The sequence below is a fragment of the Sebastes fasciatus genome, chromosome 16 (genome assembly GCF_043250625.1).
Source record: "Sebastes fasciatus isolate fSebFas1 chromosome 16, fSebFas1.pri, whole genome shotgun sequence".
NCBI lineage: Eukaryota > Metazoa > Chordata > Actinopteri > Perciformes > Sebastidae > Sebastes > Sebastes fasciatus.
The window spans coordinates 31,988,227-32,008,172 of NC_133810.1; the positions used below are offsets into that span (position 1 = coordinate 31,988,227).

The 19,946-nt window shown below is 41.8% G+C and overlaps 2 protein-coding genes across 2 annotated transcripts in view; both read left to right on the top strand.

The window, feature by feature from the left end:
• LOC141752673 (protein NLRC3-like) overlaps positions 1-19,946 on the top strand; it is a 782,294-nt gene that overhangs the window by 350,635 nt on the left and 411,713 nt on the right. The window contains exon 18 of the mRNA XM_074610793.1: positions 17,609-17,782. Within this exon, the coding sequence (XP_074466894.1) occupies positions 17,609-17,782 (174 nt within the window). The remainder of the gene's footprint in view (positions 1-17,608; positions 17,783-19,946) is intronic.
• LOC141752700 (ankyrin repeat domain-containing protein 16-like) lies at positions 3,252-4,803 on the top strand. Its single transcript, XM_074610839.1, has 2 exons — positions 3,252-3,811; positions 3,929-4,803. The coding sequence occupies exons 1-2, from the start codon at positions 3,483-3,485 to the stop codon at positions 3,930-3,932; spliced, it is 333 nt and encodes a 110-aa protein (XP_074466940.1). The 5' UTR covers positions 3,252-3,482; the 3' UTR covers positions 3,933-4,803.

Below are 19,946 nucleotides of genomic sequence, written 5' to 3' on the forward strand. Positions count from 1 at the left end.
GTTTAGTCCATTGACTGTGGCAGAGCGATGTTGAGCTACAGATTTAAAACCTTCATAAATCACAACACCTGACTTCATCATGTTTCTTTTTTTCCAAGAAATGATAATAAAAATATATCAATATGAAGAATAAATAAATAATCTCTATTTCAGCTATCAGACAATAATAAATATATTCACTATTTGTTTTTTTCTATAAATATTATGAAGCTATATAATGCTTATACTGACTGAAGAGTTTAAACTGAAGATGCTTTGATTTTATGACTCAACTATTCCTAAAATATATATATTGTAGATGTCTTATCTTAAATATCTTTTGTTCACATTTCCACAAAATCCATCCTGACATCTTTAACATCTTAAGAAACTTTGAGATGTTGAGTTGAATCTTGAATCAGTTTCTGTGGTTCTTATTTGTGTTTGGCTGCTCAACATGAGTTTGTATCGATGGATCCTCTGGTGGAGCTGTCAGAGTTTAAGAGGTGAAGTCACTACGTCTTTATTGAAGTAGCAGCACGTTGTCATTAATATTAATGAGAGCTCTGTTTCACTGTTTGTATTTGACAGTTTTTAACCTGCATCCTGTTGGCTTCAGGTGTTTGGAGTTTACATTTTCTAAACTTCTACGTTCTAAACCTTCTTCAGCTCTGAACACATTATTAAACATTGAATGATTTCAAGCAGGAACGTTGTCTTCTAAACTTACATCATTTATTCTTTATTCAGATTGAGGTACTGCAGTTTGTCAGAGATCAGCTGTGCTTCTCTGGCCTCAGCTCTGAAGTCCAACCCCTCCCATCTGAGAGAGCTGGAGCTGAGTAACAACAACCTGCAGGATTCAGATGTGAAGCTACTGTCTGATCTGGTGAAGAGTCCACACTGTAGACTGGAGACTCTGAGGTCAGTAGAGGGTTGGAGTCGGTCCATGCTGGTTTCAGCAGTATTGTTGTGATGTGTTTCCTCCGTTAAGCTGTGAGAGGAGAACGGTGACACACAGAGAGAGAGAACAGTCAGCCAATCAGATCAGCCAGAAGCTCATCATGTGATCATGTGTTAGAGTTGATGTGAAGAAGATGTTGTTGTTGTGTTCATGTCTCCAGGAAATAAAGCTGGATTACAGCTGACAGCATCACATCATGTATAGAGACAGTGGTCCTCATCCATCAAACTGTCGTACCATCAACTCTGATCAGAGAGTGTGTGTTCTCTCATTGATCAGTTCATCTCTGTCACAGCTCTGAGATCAGTCTGACTGAAGCCTCAGATCACTTGCTCTTATTTCATAGAACCGTGGTTACATTTAGTAACCATGATGTGCTTAAAGGAGGGTAACGGGATGAGGGTGTGGAGGTTTAGTGTCTTCATTAACTCCTTCCAGTCACTAGGAGCAGCACACTGGAATGAGTGAGGACCAGAGGAGGTGCAGACTTTAGGAACGACCACACTGATGAATTAGCTAGAAGATAAATTGCGGTTCCTGTTGGAGATATTGAGTAGTGAGCGGAGATATGGAGGTTGGTTCTGCTAATGATAGTTTTATAAATGAACTGTGTGCTGCATCAGTGACTGACAGCTGATGAAGAGAGTCTCTGTAAACACTGATTCATCACTTCTGTTCTCTTCTTCTCTCAACAGATGGGAGGGGTCAGGGTGGTGATCTCTGTCAGAGTGAGTGATCAGAAAAGTGGATGTGTTGAGAGGATCAGCCGTGTCCTGATGATCCACAGAGGTTCACCACCTGGACCTGCATCTGATTTTGTCTTTTTCATTCATTCATATATTGTGAACCCAAAGTGCCTCTGCAGAATAGTTCAGTTCATGACAACATAACTGTAGATGAACACATTTAAATAGATCTTTTTGCTCTGCTTTGTGTCGCAGCTCCACCCTGTGGAACGATGGAGTTTTGCTGTTTACTTCCACATATTTCTAAATAAGTTAATAAAGTTACCCTATTAAAACCGAGCCCTCAGGAAGAGCGTCTGCATATGACATGATAACTGAATGATATGACTTGATGCCAATTTTCGTAGCGGCCAAACGGCGGTACGACAACTTCTGTGTCCGTCACGTGATGCCATCGGGCCCAAAAAGACTTTTTCCCATAGACTTATGTAAGGACCTACTAAACATTGCTAAGTGAAGAGACTGTGTTTTCTCATATAGGTAAATTCAATGAAAACTACATTTACCATAATGCTTTGCTTTCTTGTTTATTTTGTTTTCCTGGGTAATGAGCCAAAGGGGCTGACAGTAATGTTGTTATGGATACCAGCACACATAGGGGTCAAAGGAAATGAAATGGTAGATAAGATTGCAAAGAAGGCTACAAAAAATAAGGACATTGATTTGACAGTTATAGCTTCAGCAAAACAGAAATGAAGAGCATTATGAAACAGAGACTGAGGGAAAGAGAAGCAATGGGAGGAAGAGAGGAAAGGACGGTGGTTTTACAGAGTTCAGAGGAAAGTGGGATAAATGAAGGAGAGATGAGACAATCAGATCAAGACTTAGATTAGACACACTGGACTAAACAGCACTCTATTTAAAACAGGTAAACATGACACAGGTAGATGTGATTACTGTGGACAAGAGGAAACGGTGGAGCATGTCATGTTGCATTGTGGGAGATATGAGGAAGAAAGAAGGCTTCAAAGAGATTAAAGTACACTTTGATTTAATAGATATTTGTAATGGAAAATGACATTGTATGTACTGATGTCTCTTTATGCAACAGTGGAGAGTTCCTGTCTGTGTGCTCTTCGTCTCGTAGTGGGAAAGTACTGAGTGTTGACTTTTACTGGGACACTGTCTGAGTAAAACAACTCCTTTTCTCACAGTCCCTGTTGTAGATTTCTATATAATCACATTGTAATAATCTCCTGCAGTGCACTCTTCTGCAGACTTTGTGTGACTCTGTATAACCAGTGCCTCTTCTTGCAAGAATAAAATACAACAAAGACATTTCATCTGTTTGAGATCCTTATTTCAACGTTCATTAGGACTCATCTCGGAATATTGACATAATTTCCATTACATATTCTACAAAAGAACTCACTGAATGAGTGTTATAGAACATTATTTCAGTATCTTAGACAAATTAATATGAGTGGAAAAATATGAGGTGGTTTGTTTTATTTATTTTTTTTCTTTGATTTTGATTTTGATTTTCTTTATTTTTTGGGATATAGGAAATATTAGTAATTATTTATTTTATTTTATTTTATTTATTTTTTCCTGCCAATCTACTGCTCCACACTCCAGTCCAGTAGGTGATGGTAATGCACCAAATCGTTGTTTGCCAACCACCAATAAAGCTCAAAGAAGAAGAAGAAGATAACCAACAGTGAACTCTTCTCTTCTCTGCAGCATGTCTTCAGGAAGACCAGCTTGACTATTTTCTGTCATTTTGACCAGAAAGTGACTTTTTGTAGTTGGTGCTGCAGCCTTTAACCTTTAACCTTTAACCTCTAACCAGCATGGATGAGAACACTTTAAAGCAGCTGGTGAAGCTCACTCAGGATGGACAGGTTGACTCTCTGCAGAGACTGATGAGCAGCTCTGAGGTTCAGTCTGTCAGCAGGAGACACTTCGGTCGGTCTGGGGACACCCTGCTGCAATATGCTGCCAGGAGAGGACACCTGGACATGCTGCAGTATCTCATAAAGCAGGTGTGCATGGATGTGGAGCTGCACAACAACGACTACAAGAGGCCTCTGCACGAAGCTGCTTCCATGAGCCACCAGGCCTGTGTTAGCTACCTGCTGCAGGAAGGAGCCAACGTGGACAGTCTGAAGAAAGCTGACTGGTGAGGATGATTAATGCATGTTAAACCAGGGAGCAGATAATATAAAAAGAAATGTTGTGTATGCATGCAGCGCCCTCTGTTGGCTTTAAATATGCCTTATTTTGCTGTGTGCATCAGCTGAACCTCATCATGCAGCAGGCAACATCACACATCCCCAGAGACTCAGGGGGCTTTGTGAGGACGCTTGAAGACGAGGCTTTCTGTGTTTTCCTGACATTGTTCCATAAGATCATGCCACAGGTGGACATGCTTTTCAACCAGCTGCAGAAGAGGAACATGGACCCTGTCTTCATCAGAGCACTGGTCCAGAGGTTCACAGACAGCATGCTAACCATCAGATTAATAACTCCCAGATATTTACTATTAGCTGATAAAGCTGTTGTTAGAAAGATGAGCTGCTCACTTCCAACAGTCTGTAAAAGCCTGAATGTGCCTTGTCATCAAAGTGAATGAACATCATAGAAAAGCACATCACAATAATATCTGTTTAGAAGTTTAAAAAGGAAAGAGACAATCAGAGTTGGATAATAATGCAGGTAAAGTAGTTATTAAACACAATCCACCAGGTCAGCTTCTAGAAGAGGCCTAGTTGTTATTGAAGATGAATTTAATTGTTATGCAGACTATACGCAGGCTAAATGCACAGCAGAATAACACTACATTGCATCTGGATCATGAATGTAATATAAAAAAAGTGAATTATATAACATACTGTAAACAACAGAGAGTATATTGCACACAATGAATAGAATTGCACATGGATCCAGTTCTCTTTATACATCCATGATTAAAACCAATACCAGCCATTTCTCATATTATAGAAGATAAATATTTGCTTGTAACAAACAGAAAGAATGAGATAAACTCTGAATTCAGTCGAGGCTTCACTTCAGTTTCTCAACTGACTACAAACAGATTACGTCTGGATTTAGGTGTAAAGTCAGCTCCTTCATATTTAATATGTTTGATGTCAAATAAACAAACAGAACTGATTAACATGCGTACTCTAGATTTTATATTCACTAATCATGTCCGTACAGGAGGATTCCAGTTTCATGTGTGACTCTGCCAGTTTTCACGTTACATGACTGAACACAGACACATAAAGTCGCCCGTGGAGCTTCTTCCCTCAGAAATCCGTGTTGAAGCGGTCGTTCTCACCACCGTTCATGTTCTGTTGTTCCTGCTGGAGCTGCTTTCTGCCAGCAGATGTACCGTTCCCTCTGTTTTAGCACAAAGGAGGTTTATCAGAATGGATGCAGTGAACACTGAACTGATGCTGTGAATGCTTTCTTCCTGACTGACTTGGTGTTGTAAAGGTTACGTGTCATCATGATGTAGTTAAACTGGATTTAAAATGATGGAAACTGGATTTGAAATTAAACTCGGCACACAAGTTTCACAAACGTCCACTTGGACTCAAGTATGACCTGATTAGAGTTTGGTTGTCAAAGGTCAAAGGTCACCGTGTCCTCAGAAAACACATTTTTGGCCATAACTCAAGAATTCATCTGCTAATTATGACACTTTCACACAGATGTTAATTATGATAAAATGATGAAGTGATGACATTTTGGACAGACGTGGATGTAAACTGTAACTTGACTGGTTGGGGGGGGCAGACAACCGTGAGGCGGGAATTCTATTTTCTTTCTTTTTGAAGACAAAACAAGTTTATTTATTCCATCAATGTTTAAGTATTGTGAGTTAACTCATTTTAAAATAAGTTATCTAACTTTGTGATATCAACAAAGAAACGTAGCTAACGTTAGTGTTAACGGACACTTTCAACATGTTTCTGTGGTTTTCTGTCCACATTTTAAGATGAACTAATATCTGTTACTGCTCTGGACAGTGAACTCATCATCGTAGTAAAGATGAGACTGCAGCTATTCTGTCATATTAGTATTCAACAGAACCTCTTTAACATCTCACACAGTAAATGAAAGTTGACAGTGTTCCTCAGCAGGGAGAGAAAAGTGCATGTTCACATGTTCTAATAAGTGCAGGAGTATATTCTAGTTACTAGATCGGCAGAGCAGATATTACTGCGCATGTGCGGTACCCCGAAGGCGCGTTGATGAAGTGTGACCCAACCTCCTTCAATAGGCCTTGTGTAAAAACACCAAACATCATCTTTGAAAGCGAGCTACATGGTTGCTGCTCGTGTAGCTCGTAGCAAGAAACCCTTTACGATTGCAGAGGAGCTTATTTTGCCAAGCGCTGTGGATATGTGCCGAGAGTTACTGGGGGAAGCCGCTGCAACCAAAATGCAGTCAATCCCCCTCTCCAATGACACCGTGAGCAGAAGAACTACTGACATGAGTGATGACATCGAATGCCAACTTGTGGAAGGAATAAAGGCAAGCCCATACTTTGCCATACAGCTGGACGAGTCGACTGACGTTAGCAATGCCGCTTTATTGTTCGTTTTTGTAAGATACTGCAAGGACAGTAATCTTCACGAGGATCTATTGTTTTGCAAGGAGCTTCCAACAAGAACAACGGCAGATCATGTAATGCGCTGCCTTGATGATTACTTCACCGAAAAAGGTCTCGATTGGAAATACTGTACAGGTGTTTGCACAGACGGCGCTGCATCAATGACGGGAAGACATCGTGGTGTTGTCCAACAGATCCAGGAGAGGGCGCCAGACGCCAAGTGGACGCACTGTTTCTTACATCGGGAAAGTCTAGCTACAAAGCAGATGTCACCAGAACTGCATGAAGTCATGAACGTGGCTGTGAAAACTGTTAACTATATTAAGAAACATGCACTCAACTCAAGGTGTTTTGCTGCTTTGTGTGAAAGACTTGATGCAGATCATTTGCACATCTGTTGTACCACAGTGAAGTAAGGTGGCTTTCAAGGGACATGTGCTTAATCGCCTTTTTGAACTGAGAGAAGAAGTGCACACATTTGTGGAAGAGCAGCACTCCCCTCTTGCTGAGCATTACACTGATGGTAAACTGGCCTACTTATCAGATCTATCTGACCAGTTAAATCAGCTCAATATATCAATGCAAGGCAGAAACAGCACAGTGTTTTTGGTTTCAGACCAAATTGAGGGCTTCAAGAAAAAACGTCTTCTGTGTAACAGAAGAGTCAAGGAGGGACGATTTGACGTGTTTTCACTCCTCAGTGAAACTTTGGAAGCCACTCCTCATGTCAACATATCCAGTGTTATAACCCAGCATTTGACTCAGTTGTCAGGAAAGTTTACAGACTACTTCCCAGAAGATGCACGAGATGGAAACCTTTGGATTTTGGACCCTTTCTCTGTGGATCCTGCTTCAGAAGACATAGCTCTCTCCACTGTGTTGGAAAATGAACTGATGGAACTATCAGCAGACAGCAGCCTGAAGCTTCAGCTCACACAAGTAGACCTTGCTTCATTCTGGATATTGGCTGCCAGTCAATATCCCTCTCTGTCAAAACGGGCAATCAAATTTCTGTTGCCTTTCACCACCACCTATTTATGTGAGTCAGGGTTTTCCATTGTGACTGTCACAAAATCAAAGGCAAGGAACAAACTGAAAGCAACTTTGAATGCTACTCTGCGTGTCAGCCTCTCACCCATCCCACCACCACTTCATCTCATCATCTCCCAGAGGCAAGCCCAAGTGTCTCACTGAGGGTAAGCACAATATGTATTTTGGTCATTACAGCTGACAGTGGCATAACACATATCTACAGCCCACTTTATTATCTGTTGTATAAACATGTTAGGTTTTTTACTCATTTATTTGGGAAGGTGATCCTCGGAAATGTTTTGACAATCACAAGTGGGCCTTCAGTTGCAAAAGGTTGAGAACCCCTGTTCTAGTAGACGTTACAGTCCCAGTAGCTCCAGTTTGTGCCTCTCATGTCTGACCTTTAAACTCCAGTCACAGAGCTAAGCAGACTATTCTCTGATAAAGTCCTTCATCAGCAACACTTAGAGCTGTTTTAAAGACTCCACAAAGACTCTTCTGAACATCTGCTGCTAAATAAAAACACATTTTAATCACTTTACCAAGTTGTGATTGTATTTCTAAATCCAGCACGTCCTTGCTCTTTTTCTGTAAAACACAGTGAAACGTTCACACCTTTAGTATGATATCAGAAGAAACATCAAGATAAAGAAATGTAACTCATATGATGATATAATACATTTTTAAATTGTGCTTCACATTGTACTAACTGAGCAATAAGATGTGTCATCTCTGGCTACCATCTGTGTTTGGATTATGAAAAAGAGTTGCACAGTTGCAACGCAGGAAAATGGCTGAAATGATTTTTTTATTTTTCATCCTGATATTCAGAAGAATTTCATTTGTATAAATCTTTAAAAGAAAACGAAACAGAAAAAACAACTTCAGTTTTATACTAAATAGATTTATGAACATGATGTAAAGATGAAGCTGAGATCTCTCCATTCCTACACCACCATGTTCTTGTTTGGTTGCTTCGTATTGTTACTAGATCAGGTTTTACACCCTTCATTCACCACACAACCACTCATCCATCTGCTGACACACTGATCACACTGATTCATTCATTCATGCATTGATTGGTTATTGTATGTTTAATAATAAACTTGTACACCTCTCTTGTCATGGCTCATGAGCCGGGTCATGACACTCATAAACACATCACATTAAAAAGCACACAAACACACACACACACACACACACACACACACACACACACACACACTCAGATAAACTTACCTGACTTCCAGTAAATGGAGAGGGGAGGAGCCACACTGACCAGGTGATCCAGGTACATGAACAGGAAGAGAAGCCTGACTCTTAAAGTGTTTGACTCCATTTTGAGATAACGGAGCAGAAGACTGAAGACTGAAGCAGGGTGAGTGTTAATCCAACATTGTATTACTTCACTCTCAAAGTGTCTGAGTCAGTTTCCTCCCTGTGGACTGTAGAGGAGAGAAATGTTAGAATGAACTCAACAGTTTGATTCATCTGTGAACACAAAGTCATGACTGGCAGAATAATCCTCATTAAAGCTGCTGTAAACCAAGAAAACAAGCAGAGAGGTAAAGAGAAGTGACCAGGTGGAGCGCTGGCTGCTTTATTATACTGTATACTGTGTGTGTGTTCGTGTGCGTGTGCGCGTGCGTGTCTGTGTGTGTCTGTGTCTGTGTGTGGGTGCGTGTGAGTGTGTTTGTGTGTGCGTGTGTGTGTGTGTGTGTGGGTGTGTATACTGTGTGTGTATACTGTGTGTGTGTGTGTGTGTGTGTTCCTGTTCTCCCAGTCTCGCCTGTGACTCTTGTACAAACTTGTTTCCTTTCCTGTTTAACCTCTCAGACTGACTTCAGATCAGAAGATGATTGACTGTGAGGAGGAAGAGGAGGACAGAGCAGAGTCTCTACTCTCTGGCTGTCTGACTATGAAGAGTGACGAGTCCATGGGGAAACCTCCAGAGTTCAGTAATGAACCTGGACCCTCAGAGTCAAAGTAAGAGAGCTGCTACTAACTCATTTATAGGACTCATTTGTACTTTCCTCTGACAATACCATGTTTTCTGTTGATTTTGTGTTTGTATATTCAAATTTCTACACAAATGTAGTTGCCAACTCCAATTTAACAGACTTCATCAAATGACCTCTTCCTCTTAGTGTCTGTGACAGCTGTCAGTCAGCTAGAGAAGATGTAATCTAATCTAAGAAAACGGCTACAAACCTTTAAACCTCGTTATTGTTGACAGCAGCAGTAGTTTGTGTGTTTAGAGCGACCTTAATGACCTAAAAGAGAATTCATCAAGAATTCATGTGATATGAATAAAATCATGTTGGTGTTTGCAGAGTTCAGTCTAGACGGAGAGCAGAGTCTCCAGTACCCAGCTGTCTGTCTGTGAAGAGTGACGGGTCCATGTTCAGACCTCCAGACTTCAGTAATGAACCTGGACCCTCAGAGTCAAAGTAAGAGACTGTTTCTACTGTAAGCTGACCTGATGGATGATGATGCATTGAGGATGAAGACTAAATGTTCTGCTAACAGATTTATATTCTGATGCTGAACTATTAGTGCAGATACTGTTTCAACCTCAGATGGATCTTAGTCTGGGTTTTAGAGCCACAAACTACTGATTGTATTTCTGTAACAAAACACCTGAGAACCTCCATTTCACAATTTACACTTCAAGAAAATATTCATATTTCTGCCCGAACGTTGAAGTCGCTGTAAAGATTTACAACTATTCAAAATCTGAAAGAATGAGCTTCAAATGTGTAATTCATTTTCTCACATTTGTCCTCAAAATACTGTGTTGGTTTGACTTCTCCTAAAATCAGCTTCTTTGAAGTGGGGTTGTACGTATACTCCCGTGTTCTGGGAAGTCAAATTACTGCTTTATGAATGGAGTCTGGTGGCGTTGAAGAGAACGATATAACAGCTACAGTTCCCCATCACGGCCACGGAGACGGGACCCCTCTGGAGGACGGACACGGAGGCGGGACCCCTCTGGAGGACGACCACGGAGGCGGGACCCCTCTGGAGGATGGACCCCTCTGGAACCCAACAGGCAACAACAGCTGTCAGTGTGTCAGTGTGCTGACTTGACTATGACTTGCCCCAAACTGCATGTGATGATCATAAAGTGGGCATGTCTGTAAAGGGGAGACTCGTGGGTACCCATAGAACCCATTTACATTCACTGATCTGGAGGTCAGAGGTCAGAGGTCAAGGGACCCCTTTGAACATGGACATGACAGTTTGGAGCGTTATTTAACCTCCTTCATGACCAGCTAGTCTGACATGGTTGGTACCGATGGGTTCATCAGGTTCTCTAGTTTCACATGTTACCAGGATCTTCCCTCTAGCTTTAAAACTGAGCGGCTACTACCTCTGAAAGAAAGAATAGCGTCCGTCGGATTTTTAAGAGGTTAATAAGACAGCCAGATGGTAAATTCAGCTCATTAGTGTTGTTGAAAGCAGGAGAGTTGAAATAAAGGAACACTGTCATCACAGACTGAATGCTGAGTTCAAACAGAAAAGTAGCAACACTTTAACTGTTCCCTGAGACCATCTGAGCTTTGAGACAGTGTCGTCCAATCAACAAAGCATTTTAGTTATAAAGACATGTCTTCACAGGAAGAGGAAGAGGAGTGATGTCTCTGTGGAGGAGCAGCTGTCCTGCTGTGCTTTGTGTCAGGACGTCCTGAAGGATCCGGTCTCTACCAGCTGTGGACACTGGTTCTGCAGACAGTGCATCACCTCATACTGGGACCAGTCTGCTTCATCAGGAGACTCCTCCTGTCCCCAGTGTGGACAAAGATCCAGAACCAGAGCTGGACTGCAGCCAGCCGGTCAGACCAGCACTGTACCAAGTAAGACTCTACATCTGTCTGACGTCTCCATGTCTGAAAACACTACTTGTTCTTTTAATACATAAAGAGTCATAAAAGTCTCACCAGGTCCTGCGAGGACACTAGGGGACGCGCTGCTCCACTCAACTGGCCGTTCAAGCCATAGACATATATACATACGCCAACGTTGACGTACGGTCCAGAGGTCAATGTGGCGTCTATGTATATATGTCTATGGGTCAAGCGGTGACGTGGAATGCACCTGATTGGTTCCTGGTTTTCTGCTCGCCGTTTCAAACAGGAAACAACATGGTGGCCTGCCCATAAACTTTCTGTTATTCCGTCTAAACAATCCACCAAAATCTACTTCTGACAACATTTGAAGCGAGATCTAGGCGATGCCTCTGCTGAATCTGGTTTTATTTCAGAACTAGATCTCCTAGTTTGACAGCTTGACAGTTTTGTGAGCCGACGCGTCGCGCTGGACGGGCTCATGTGATTAAAGGACTGTTCCCGCCTTTTCATTTTGAAAGAGCAACGGCCAATGAGGAAACTCCGACACTCGGCCGACCAATCGTGTAACTTCATCCCTCATTCAGTGACAGACTTCTGCGGTTGTAGGGCTGCTGGCCCTCTGCGGTCCAGCCTTGAAGACAGAGAAAACAAGAGAGACAGCACGAGCGAGAGGACGATCAGTAGAAGAGAGACAGAGAGACGTAGCGTGACGCTGTTGTGAATGAGAGAAAGAAATGTTATTTTCTGATTGTTTCACGGCGTTAACGTTCTAAAGCAGAAATAAATAACCCTCAAATACTCAACATGATTTACTGTGGAGACGGACGCTTTTAGTTTCACTTTCCTCCTCTGCATTCATTACATCCAACGTGCAGCAGTAAATGTCGTCACAGTGAGATAAAACCTAACGTTTATTTTTTTCCAGCGTGTTTTTTAGATGAAACGGGCGACACACTGAACGGCAGACTGCAGAGTGTGTTTACCGCTGAGACCACCAACATCCCTCGTCACATGTCATGTTGCTTTTTCATACATCAGAGGACTAGTTTGCTGAATCTTCACAGGTCTTTAGACCGTAGTGGAAACACAGACAACAGTGGACTGAAGGAACCTTTCAGGTCCTTAAAAGTAGTAGGACTAAAAAGTCCCAGGAACTTTTGGTGGAAACCCGGCTTTTGTTAATAAAAACAGGTCCACACAACGAGATATGAACATATTCTGCATTATTTGATGAGTGGATGAGTTTTAAATATTACAGGGAGGAAGGAACAGCCACAGTGAGCTGTTTAGATGAAGAGCTGCAGACGGACAGCTGAGGCTCCGCCTCCTCTGCTGTCAATCAAACATGTACACCGACTGATGCTTCCACTAAAACTGGACTGTTTAACCTTTACTTCTTTTTATTTACTTTATATTGATCACTTCAATATTAGCAATGAAAATAATAAGCAGATGTTCTTTATTTAGTCTCAAACTGTTTCCCTTCTCTTTCAGCAGATAGAGGTCTGCAGGAGGTTGTAGATGAACATAAGATCAGTCTGAGGAGGAGATGTGAACGTGTGACTGAAGGAACTGATGAAACAGGTAGTGGAACCCTCCTCAACAGGATCTACACTGAGCTCTACATCACAGAGGGACAGAGTGAAGGGGTTAATACCCAACATGAGGTGAGGCAGCTTGAGACAGCTTCCAAGAAGAAGACCCTCCATGACGCTCCAATCAAGTGCCACGACATCTTTAAAGCCTTACCTGACCAACAGGGACACATCAGAGTCGTTCTGACGAACGGCGTTGCTGGCGTTGGAAAAACCTTCTCAGTGCAGAAGTTCACTCTGGACTGGGCAGAGGGCTTGGAGAACCAAGATGTCAGTCTGGTGGTTCTGCTTTCGTTCAGGGAGCTGAACTTGATCAGAGATGAGCAGTACAGTCTTCTCAGGCTGCTCCATGTTTTCCATCCAACATTACAGAAGGTCACAGCAGAGAAGCTCGCTGTCTGTAAAGTTCTGTTCATCTTTGACGGCCTGGATGAAAGCAGACTTTCACTGGATTTCCACAACAACGAGGTTGTGTCTGATGTCACCCAGAAGTCATCAGTCAATGTGCTGTTGACAAACCTCATCCAGGGGAATCTGCTTCCCTCAGCTCTCGTCTGGATAACTTCCCGACCTGCAGCGGCCAATCAGATCCCTCCTGCATGTGTTGACAGGGTAACAGAAGTACGAGGCTTCACTGACGCCCAGAAGGAGGAGTACTTCAAGAGGAGAGTCAGTGATGAAGAGCTGTCCAGCAGAATCATCTCACACATCAAGACATCCAGGAGCCTCCACATCATGTGTCTAATCCCAGTCTTCTGCTGGATCACTGCTACAGTTCTGGACCACATGTTGACTACAGACCAGAGAAGAAAGCTGCCCAAGACCCTGACTGACCTGTACTCACACTTCCTGTTGGTTCAGACAAAGAGGAAGAAGCAGAAGTACGGTAAGGGACGTAAGACGAGTCCACAGGAGCTGACGGAGGCTGACAGGGAAGTTCTTCTGAAGCTGGGGAGGCTGGCGTTTGAACAGCTGGAGAAAGGAAACATCATGTTCTACCAAGAAGACCTGGAGTGGTGTGGTCTGGATGTCACAGAGGCCTCGGTGTACTCAGGAGTTTGTACAGAGATCTTCAAAAGAGAGAGTGTGATCTTCCAGAAAACAGTCTACTGCTTTGTTCACCTGAGCATTCAGGAGTTTCTGGCTGCAGTCTACATGTTCCACTGTTACACAAACAGGAACACAGAGGTACTGAGCGACTTCATGGGAGAAGGATATGTTCATTCAACCCTGGATGACTTCCTGAAGAGAGCCATGGAGAAATCCCTTGAAAGTGAAAATGGCCACCTGGACCTGTTTGTTCGCTTCCTTCATGGCCTCTCTCTGAAGTCCAACCAGAAGCTCTTAGGAGGTCTGCTGGGTCAGACAGACAACAGTCCAGAAATCATCCGGAGAATCATCACCAACCTGAAGAAGATGAACAGAGATAAAACCTCTCCTGACAGAAGCATCAACATCTTCCACTGTCTGACGGAGATGAACGACCACTCGGTACATCAGGAGATCCAAGAGTTCCTGAAGTCAGAGAACAGATCAGAGAAGAAACTCTCTGTGATCCACTGCTCAGCTCTGGCCTACATGCTGCAGATGTCAGAGGAGGTTCTGGATGAGTTGGACCTGAAGAAGTACAAGACAACACCAGAGGGACTACTGAGACTGATTCCAGCTGTGAGGAACTGCAGAAAAGCTGTGTAAGTCCAGATGTGATTAACTTTATAGATCAGTGTAGATTAGTAGTTTAGTTCTTCAAATATACACACTATAAATTATTATTAAAATATAATATTCTTATAAGTGTTCCTCGTGTTTATTACATAAATATATCAGTTGTATTTTGTCACAGATGTTCTTGAGCTGTTTCAAATGTTGAGTTAAAATGTTTCAGTACTTTGTGTTTCTAGCTGTCAAGTTAATGAACACTTATTCTATTTATTTATAATAATTGTTACATTTTACAGTTGTTTCTGATTTATGTTTCTGGGTGATGGAGACGACATGTGAACCTGGTAAAACAAATGAAAAGAACAAAAGATCAGCTGTCTGGTGGAGCGCTGGGTCTAACCGGTGTAACGGCAGCAACAGAACGTTTGCTGATCCGGCGGGGAGTCGGGGCGGTCCTGGGATCAGAGCCCTGGTGCTGGGGTTTGCTTTCAATAGGCCTTGCACCACATTACACCTTACCTCGTGTGTTTTTGGGCTCATCTCTTTCGTTGGCTTCAAATCCAAACTGTTGCCATGTTGCTGCAGTTTTAGTTTTCTTTGAGACCAGCTCTGCCATGTCTCGTCTCATCACCCCAAAAAACACATGAACTTCCTAGTAAACAAACCTCTTCTTGTTTATACACCAACATAACATCATAATATTACGTTAATCACGTTGTCATATTGCAAATACAGGCTGGATTTAGCACTGTGACTCTGTCGGCACAGGTTGTTGATGTCTGATACTTTTTAGTTTGCCAGAACGTGTCATAATGACAAATGTCGGGTCTGCCGGTTAGCATAAAATCAAACCGGTTTAAGCTCGTACACCGGACCGGACCGGAGCGGACCAGACCAGACTGGCAAAACCGGAAATCGACCCAACTCTAGCATTAGCCACCGTAAACTACTGGGGCCTCATGTATAAACGGTGCGCACGTACTAAAATGTTGCGTACGCTGTGTTTCACGCTCACGCCGGGATGTATAAAAATCAACGTGACGTGAGAATGTGCGGACCGTCCTCCAAACTCTGTCATCTGGCAGTGTCAAACTACAAAGTACTGAAACTCGTTAATAATTTTTCCTCTCAACTTACTGAGCTTTATTTATGATGTGGGATAAAAAACAACAACACATATTTCTTAACTAGTTTGCGCATAATGTTTAACATCACAAAGGCACAACAAAAACACATTTAAACTAATTACCCAGAGATGACATGCCTTAACCACTGTGCCAAAAACAAAATCGCGTGCTGCACAATGTGGCAAACCACCGTGGTGAGCCTGTGCCCCAGAGGACCTACAGATGGATGAACCGGACCTTGGCCCACCTATCAATGAGCCAAATGCAGCAGCTATACTGCGCCGTTTAGATGAGATACACAGAATGTAAATCATCGAGGTTTATTTTTCAACAAGGTCTTTTAATATATGACTTATCCCACCAAGAACGTCATTCATTCTTTTTAATTCGTTGCATATATATATCCTTCATTGTATTGACAATCTCTCTGTGTGGCTCCAGCACAGCGTATAGGATATATTTAGTGAGGACACGGCCAGACCGGAACCCCTCAGCAGTCGAGGCTCGGACGCAGCTGACCGTGCGCCTTCGGAAGCCTTCGGGAGCCTTCGGGAGCCTTCGGGAGCCTTCGGGAGCGCACGGTCAGTTGCTGTGGAGACGTTGCGTTTGTTACTGATTCCTGATGAAAGACCATCAAATAAAATATGTTTTCTAGCTTCCACCTCAGTAACAAACACTTCAATTTCACACTCTGTGAAATTCTTCTTTTTTGTTCCTTTTCCAGCGTGATTTGCCGTCGTTATTGTTATTGTTATTGTTATTTGGACAATAAGTGACAGCATGGCGCGTGTTTATAGTCATTTGCATAGTTATTAATGGGAGGAGACAAGGCGGACCAAGTGGCACGTGCAGTTGCGCTCAATTTCACGTCAATTGGGATGTATAAAGGAAAGGTGCGCAGGAACAGGCGTACGTACGGTTTTATACATGTGAACATTTCTGTGCGAACGTACTTTTTCCATTTTGTGAGTACGCCATCTTCCTGTGTGAAAGCTGCGCAGTCTTTTATACATGAGGCCCCAGCTCTGCCATGTCTCGTCTCATCGACCTAAAAAACACATGAACTTCCTAGTAAACAAACCTCTTCTTGTTTATACACCAACATAACATCATAATATTACGTTAATCACGTTGTCATATTGCAAATACAGGCTGGATTTAGCATTAAATCAAACCGAAAATCGACCCAACTCTAGCATTAGCCACCGTAAACTACTGGTCATACGAGACAAAGCTTGTCGTTGTAAAACCCCTGAGTGTGTTGAATCGAGCAATGGTGCATTTTATTGCTCATGAAGTCAAGTTGTGTTCCATCATCTTGTTTTTAAGTCTTTCCTTTTATTCTGTTACTCACAGAAGGAAACTCAGGTGTTTCTCTCTCTTGTTGCTGTAGAGAAGAGTAATAACAGGAAATACACAGCTTCCACCAATAACAGCCGTCTGATGAATATATAACAGCAGAATGGTAGAATTCAGACTTTTTAAGAGATCTTATACACACCAAAGATCAATGTTGTGTTTTTAATGCTGATACACTGATAACATCTTTCTGATGACATTATGCTGAAAATAATGAAACCTTATTGGTTCTTTAATTGTGTTTGTGATCTGAATACGTTTGATACTCAGATAAGAGTGTTAATGACAAAACGCCATGCAGTCATCAACATATCTAATTATATGAATGTTTAATTATGTACATCAACTGTATTATTATTACTTATTCACTGAGTTTTAAAAATGCTTTTCTAATCAAGAAGGCCTCATGCTAACTTTGTGGAGACAGACCTGGGATCAGATCTCACTGACAGACTGGACATTATGGAAGCCTCAATGTAACTACATGTTCTCTCTCTTCATCTGCAAGATTAAAGAAAAACAAAGATTGAAAGTCTGCAGGTTTGAGAGAGTGATGAGAATTATTGTTTCATGTCAAACAGTGAGATAAGATTAGCTGAACCACTGATGTGAGGAGTAAATGTTAATCAAAGAAGTATATATCAAACTGTTTAGTCATCAAATGCATGAAGTAAATATAAACTGTCCTCTTTCATAATAACATATTTTGTAATCTTTGTGTCATCACAGACTTTCTGAATGTGGACTCTCAGATACTCACTGTGAAGTTGTGGCCTCAGCTCTGAAGTCCAACCCCTCCCATCTGAGAGAGCTGGACCTGAGTAACAACAAGGACCTGAAGGATTCAGGAGTGAAGCTGTCTGCTGGACTGAAGAGTCCAAACTGTAGACTGGAGACTCTGAGGTCAGTTCACTGACTGTAGTTTATGTAGTTTGTACTCTCTCTCTGCTCCAGATGGCTCTAGAGAGGGACTTTAACGTAACTCTCCAACACGCTTGGCACACAGGAGAGGCTTCAGTTGGTTGTAATCTCCTCACCTCACTGCTAGATACCACCAGATCCTACACTCTGGACCTTTAACCACAGACCTTATTTCAGGCATCTAACTAAAAACCCATTGACTTCCAGACGAGGAAACAGGAAGTGCTAAAATGCTGACTCATCTCTGGGCTTTAGGACTCATTCCTGTAGCTCTCTATTTGAACATGTCTAAAGGTGCAGCACTCTTCAACAAACATGTATTGCACCAACTTAAAGGCACATAAGTGATGATTATGAACGACACCATCTAATCAGAGGTCTCTATGGTTCTAAGTTATTCCCACGTTCTTTTTGACAGCAGATCTAACTGTGCTCTGTTTTCATGTCAGCTTTGTCTAATTATTTGAAGCAAGAACCAAATAAATATTCTGCATCAGAAACATCTTTGCAGGTTCATATTTGTTTCAATCTATCTGAATACAATACTCACATGTTCATATGTACATTCAAAGAGTTATTGATGTCTGTCATCATTCCTTCTGTCTGTGAAGCAATCCCCGTTTAACCTGAGTGTTACGAGATGAGGACTAAATCCACCGTCTTGTTGTGTGTAAAATGACCTGTAACGTTGATCTTAAACTAATCGGAGGCTTCAGCAGTCTGAGTTAGACGTATTAGGGCTGGGTGACTTGGACTAAATCTATATTTTTGACCAATTACTTCGATATTGATATTGTAGGGTTGACCATTGGTGCTTTCACAAAATATTGACACAATGAGATTTTTGATAAATAATCATCAGTAATGTGGATCTCATGACGAAGTGTAAAAGACAAACTAGAACATTTAGCATTCAATTTTGACCAGTGTGCCTGGTGCTGGGGGGGGGGGAGAAAACATCTTAAGACAGGTTAGACTGATTTTCTAAAAACAATATAGTGTTTTTGAGCTCTCTTCACGTCGATTCTCCGTTCATTCCTATGGAGCAAAAAATCACACTTTCACAGGATTTTTCTGGAAACGGCTTCACGAATCTCTTATAAAAGTCACAGCACACCGTTCCCGATCATTCTGCACGTTTTGTGCTTCTAGGCACACTGGAATAATAGAACAGATAGATAGATAATAATAGATATAATAATAATAATAGATAATATTAATAACTAGAACAGTCTGGTAAGTTCAGAAAATGACATCACTTTATTGTGATTTAACCTTTAAAACCAGGAAAAGACAACACTGATGCCAAATCACAATATTACTAGGGCTGTCAATCAATTGAAATATTTAATCACGATTAATCGCATGATTGTCCATGATTGATCGTGATTAATCACAAATCAATCACACATTTTATATCTGTTCTAAATGAACCTTAAAGGAGATTAGTCCAGTATTTAATCCTCTTATCAACATGGGAGTGGGCAAATATGCTGCTTTATGTAAATGTATGTATATATTTATTATTGTAAATCAATGAACAACACAGATCAATGACAGATATTGATCCAGAAACCCTCACAGGTTCTGCATTTAGCATAAAACAATATGCTCCAATCATAACATGGCAAACTGCAGCCCAACAGGCAACAACAGCTGTCAGTGTGTCAGTGTGCTGACTTGACTATGACTTGCCCCAAACTGCATGTGATGATCATAAAGTGGGCATGTCTGTAAAGGGGAGACTCGTGGGTACCCATAGAACCCATTTACATTCACTGATCTGGAGGTCAGAGGTCAAGGGACCCCTTTGAACATGGACATGACAGTTTATCCAACATTTAGTGTAGGTTTGGAGCGTTATTTAACTCCTTCATGACCAGCTAGTCTGACCTGGTTGGTACTGATGGATTCATCAGGTTCTCTAGTTTCAGATGATACCAGGATCTTCACTCTAGCTTTAAAACTGAGCCGCTACAACCTCCACAAGTTTGATTGCGTTGATGCTTTAAAGAAATGAGTGGCGTTAAAACGATTAACTTTGACAGCCCTAGATATTAGGATATCCAAAATCTAAGATGATATCTCGTCTCGTATCACGATATTGATATAATATGGATATATTACCCAGCCTTAGTATGTATCC

Coding starts and splice junctions, on each gene's coding strand:
- LOC141752700 (XM_074610839.1), top strand. CDS start 3,483: ATGGATGAGAACACTTTAAAGCAGCTGGTGAAGCTCACTCAGGATGGA.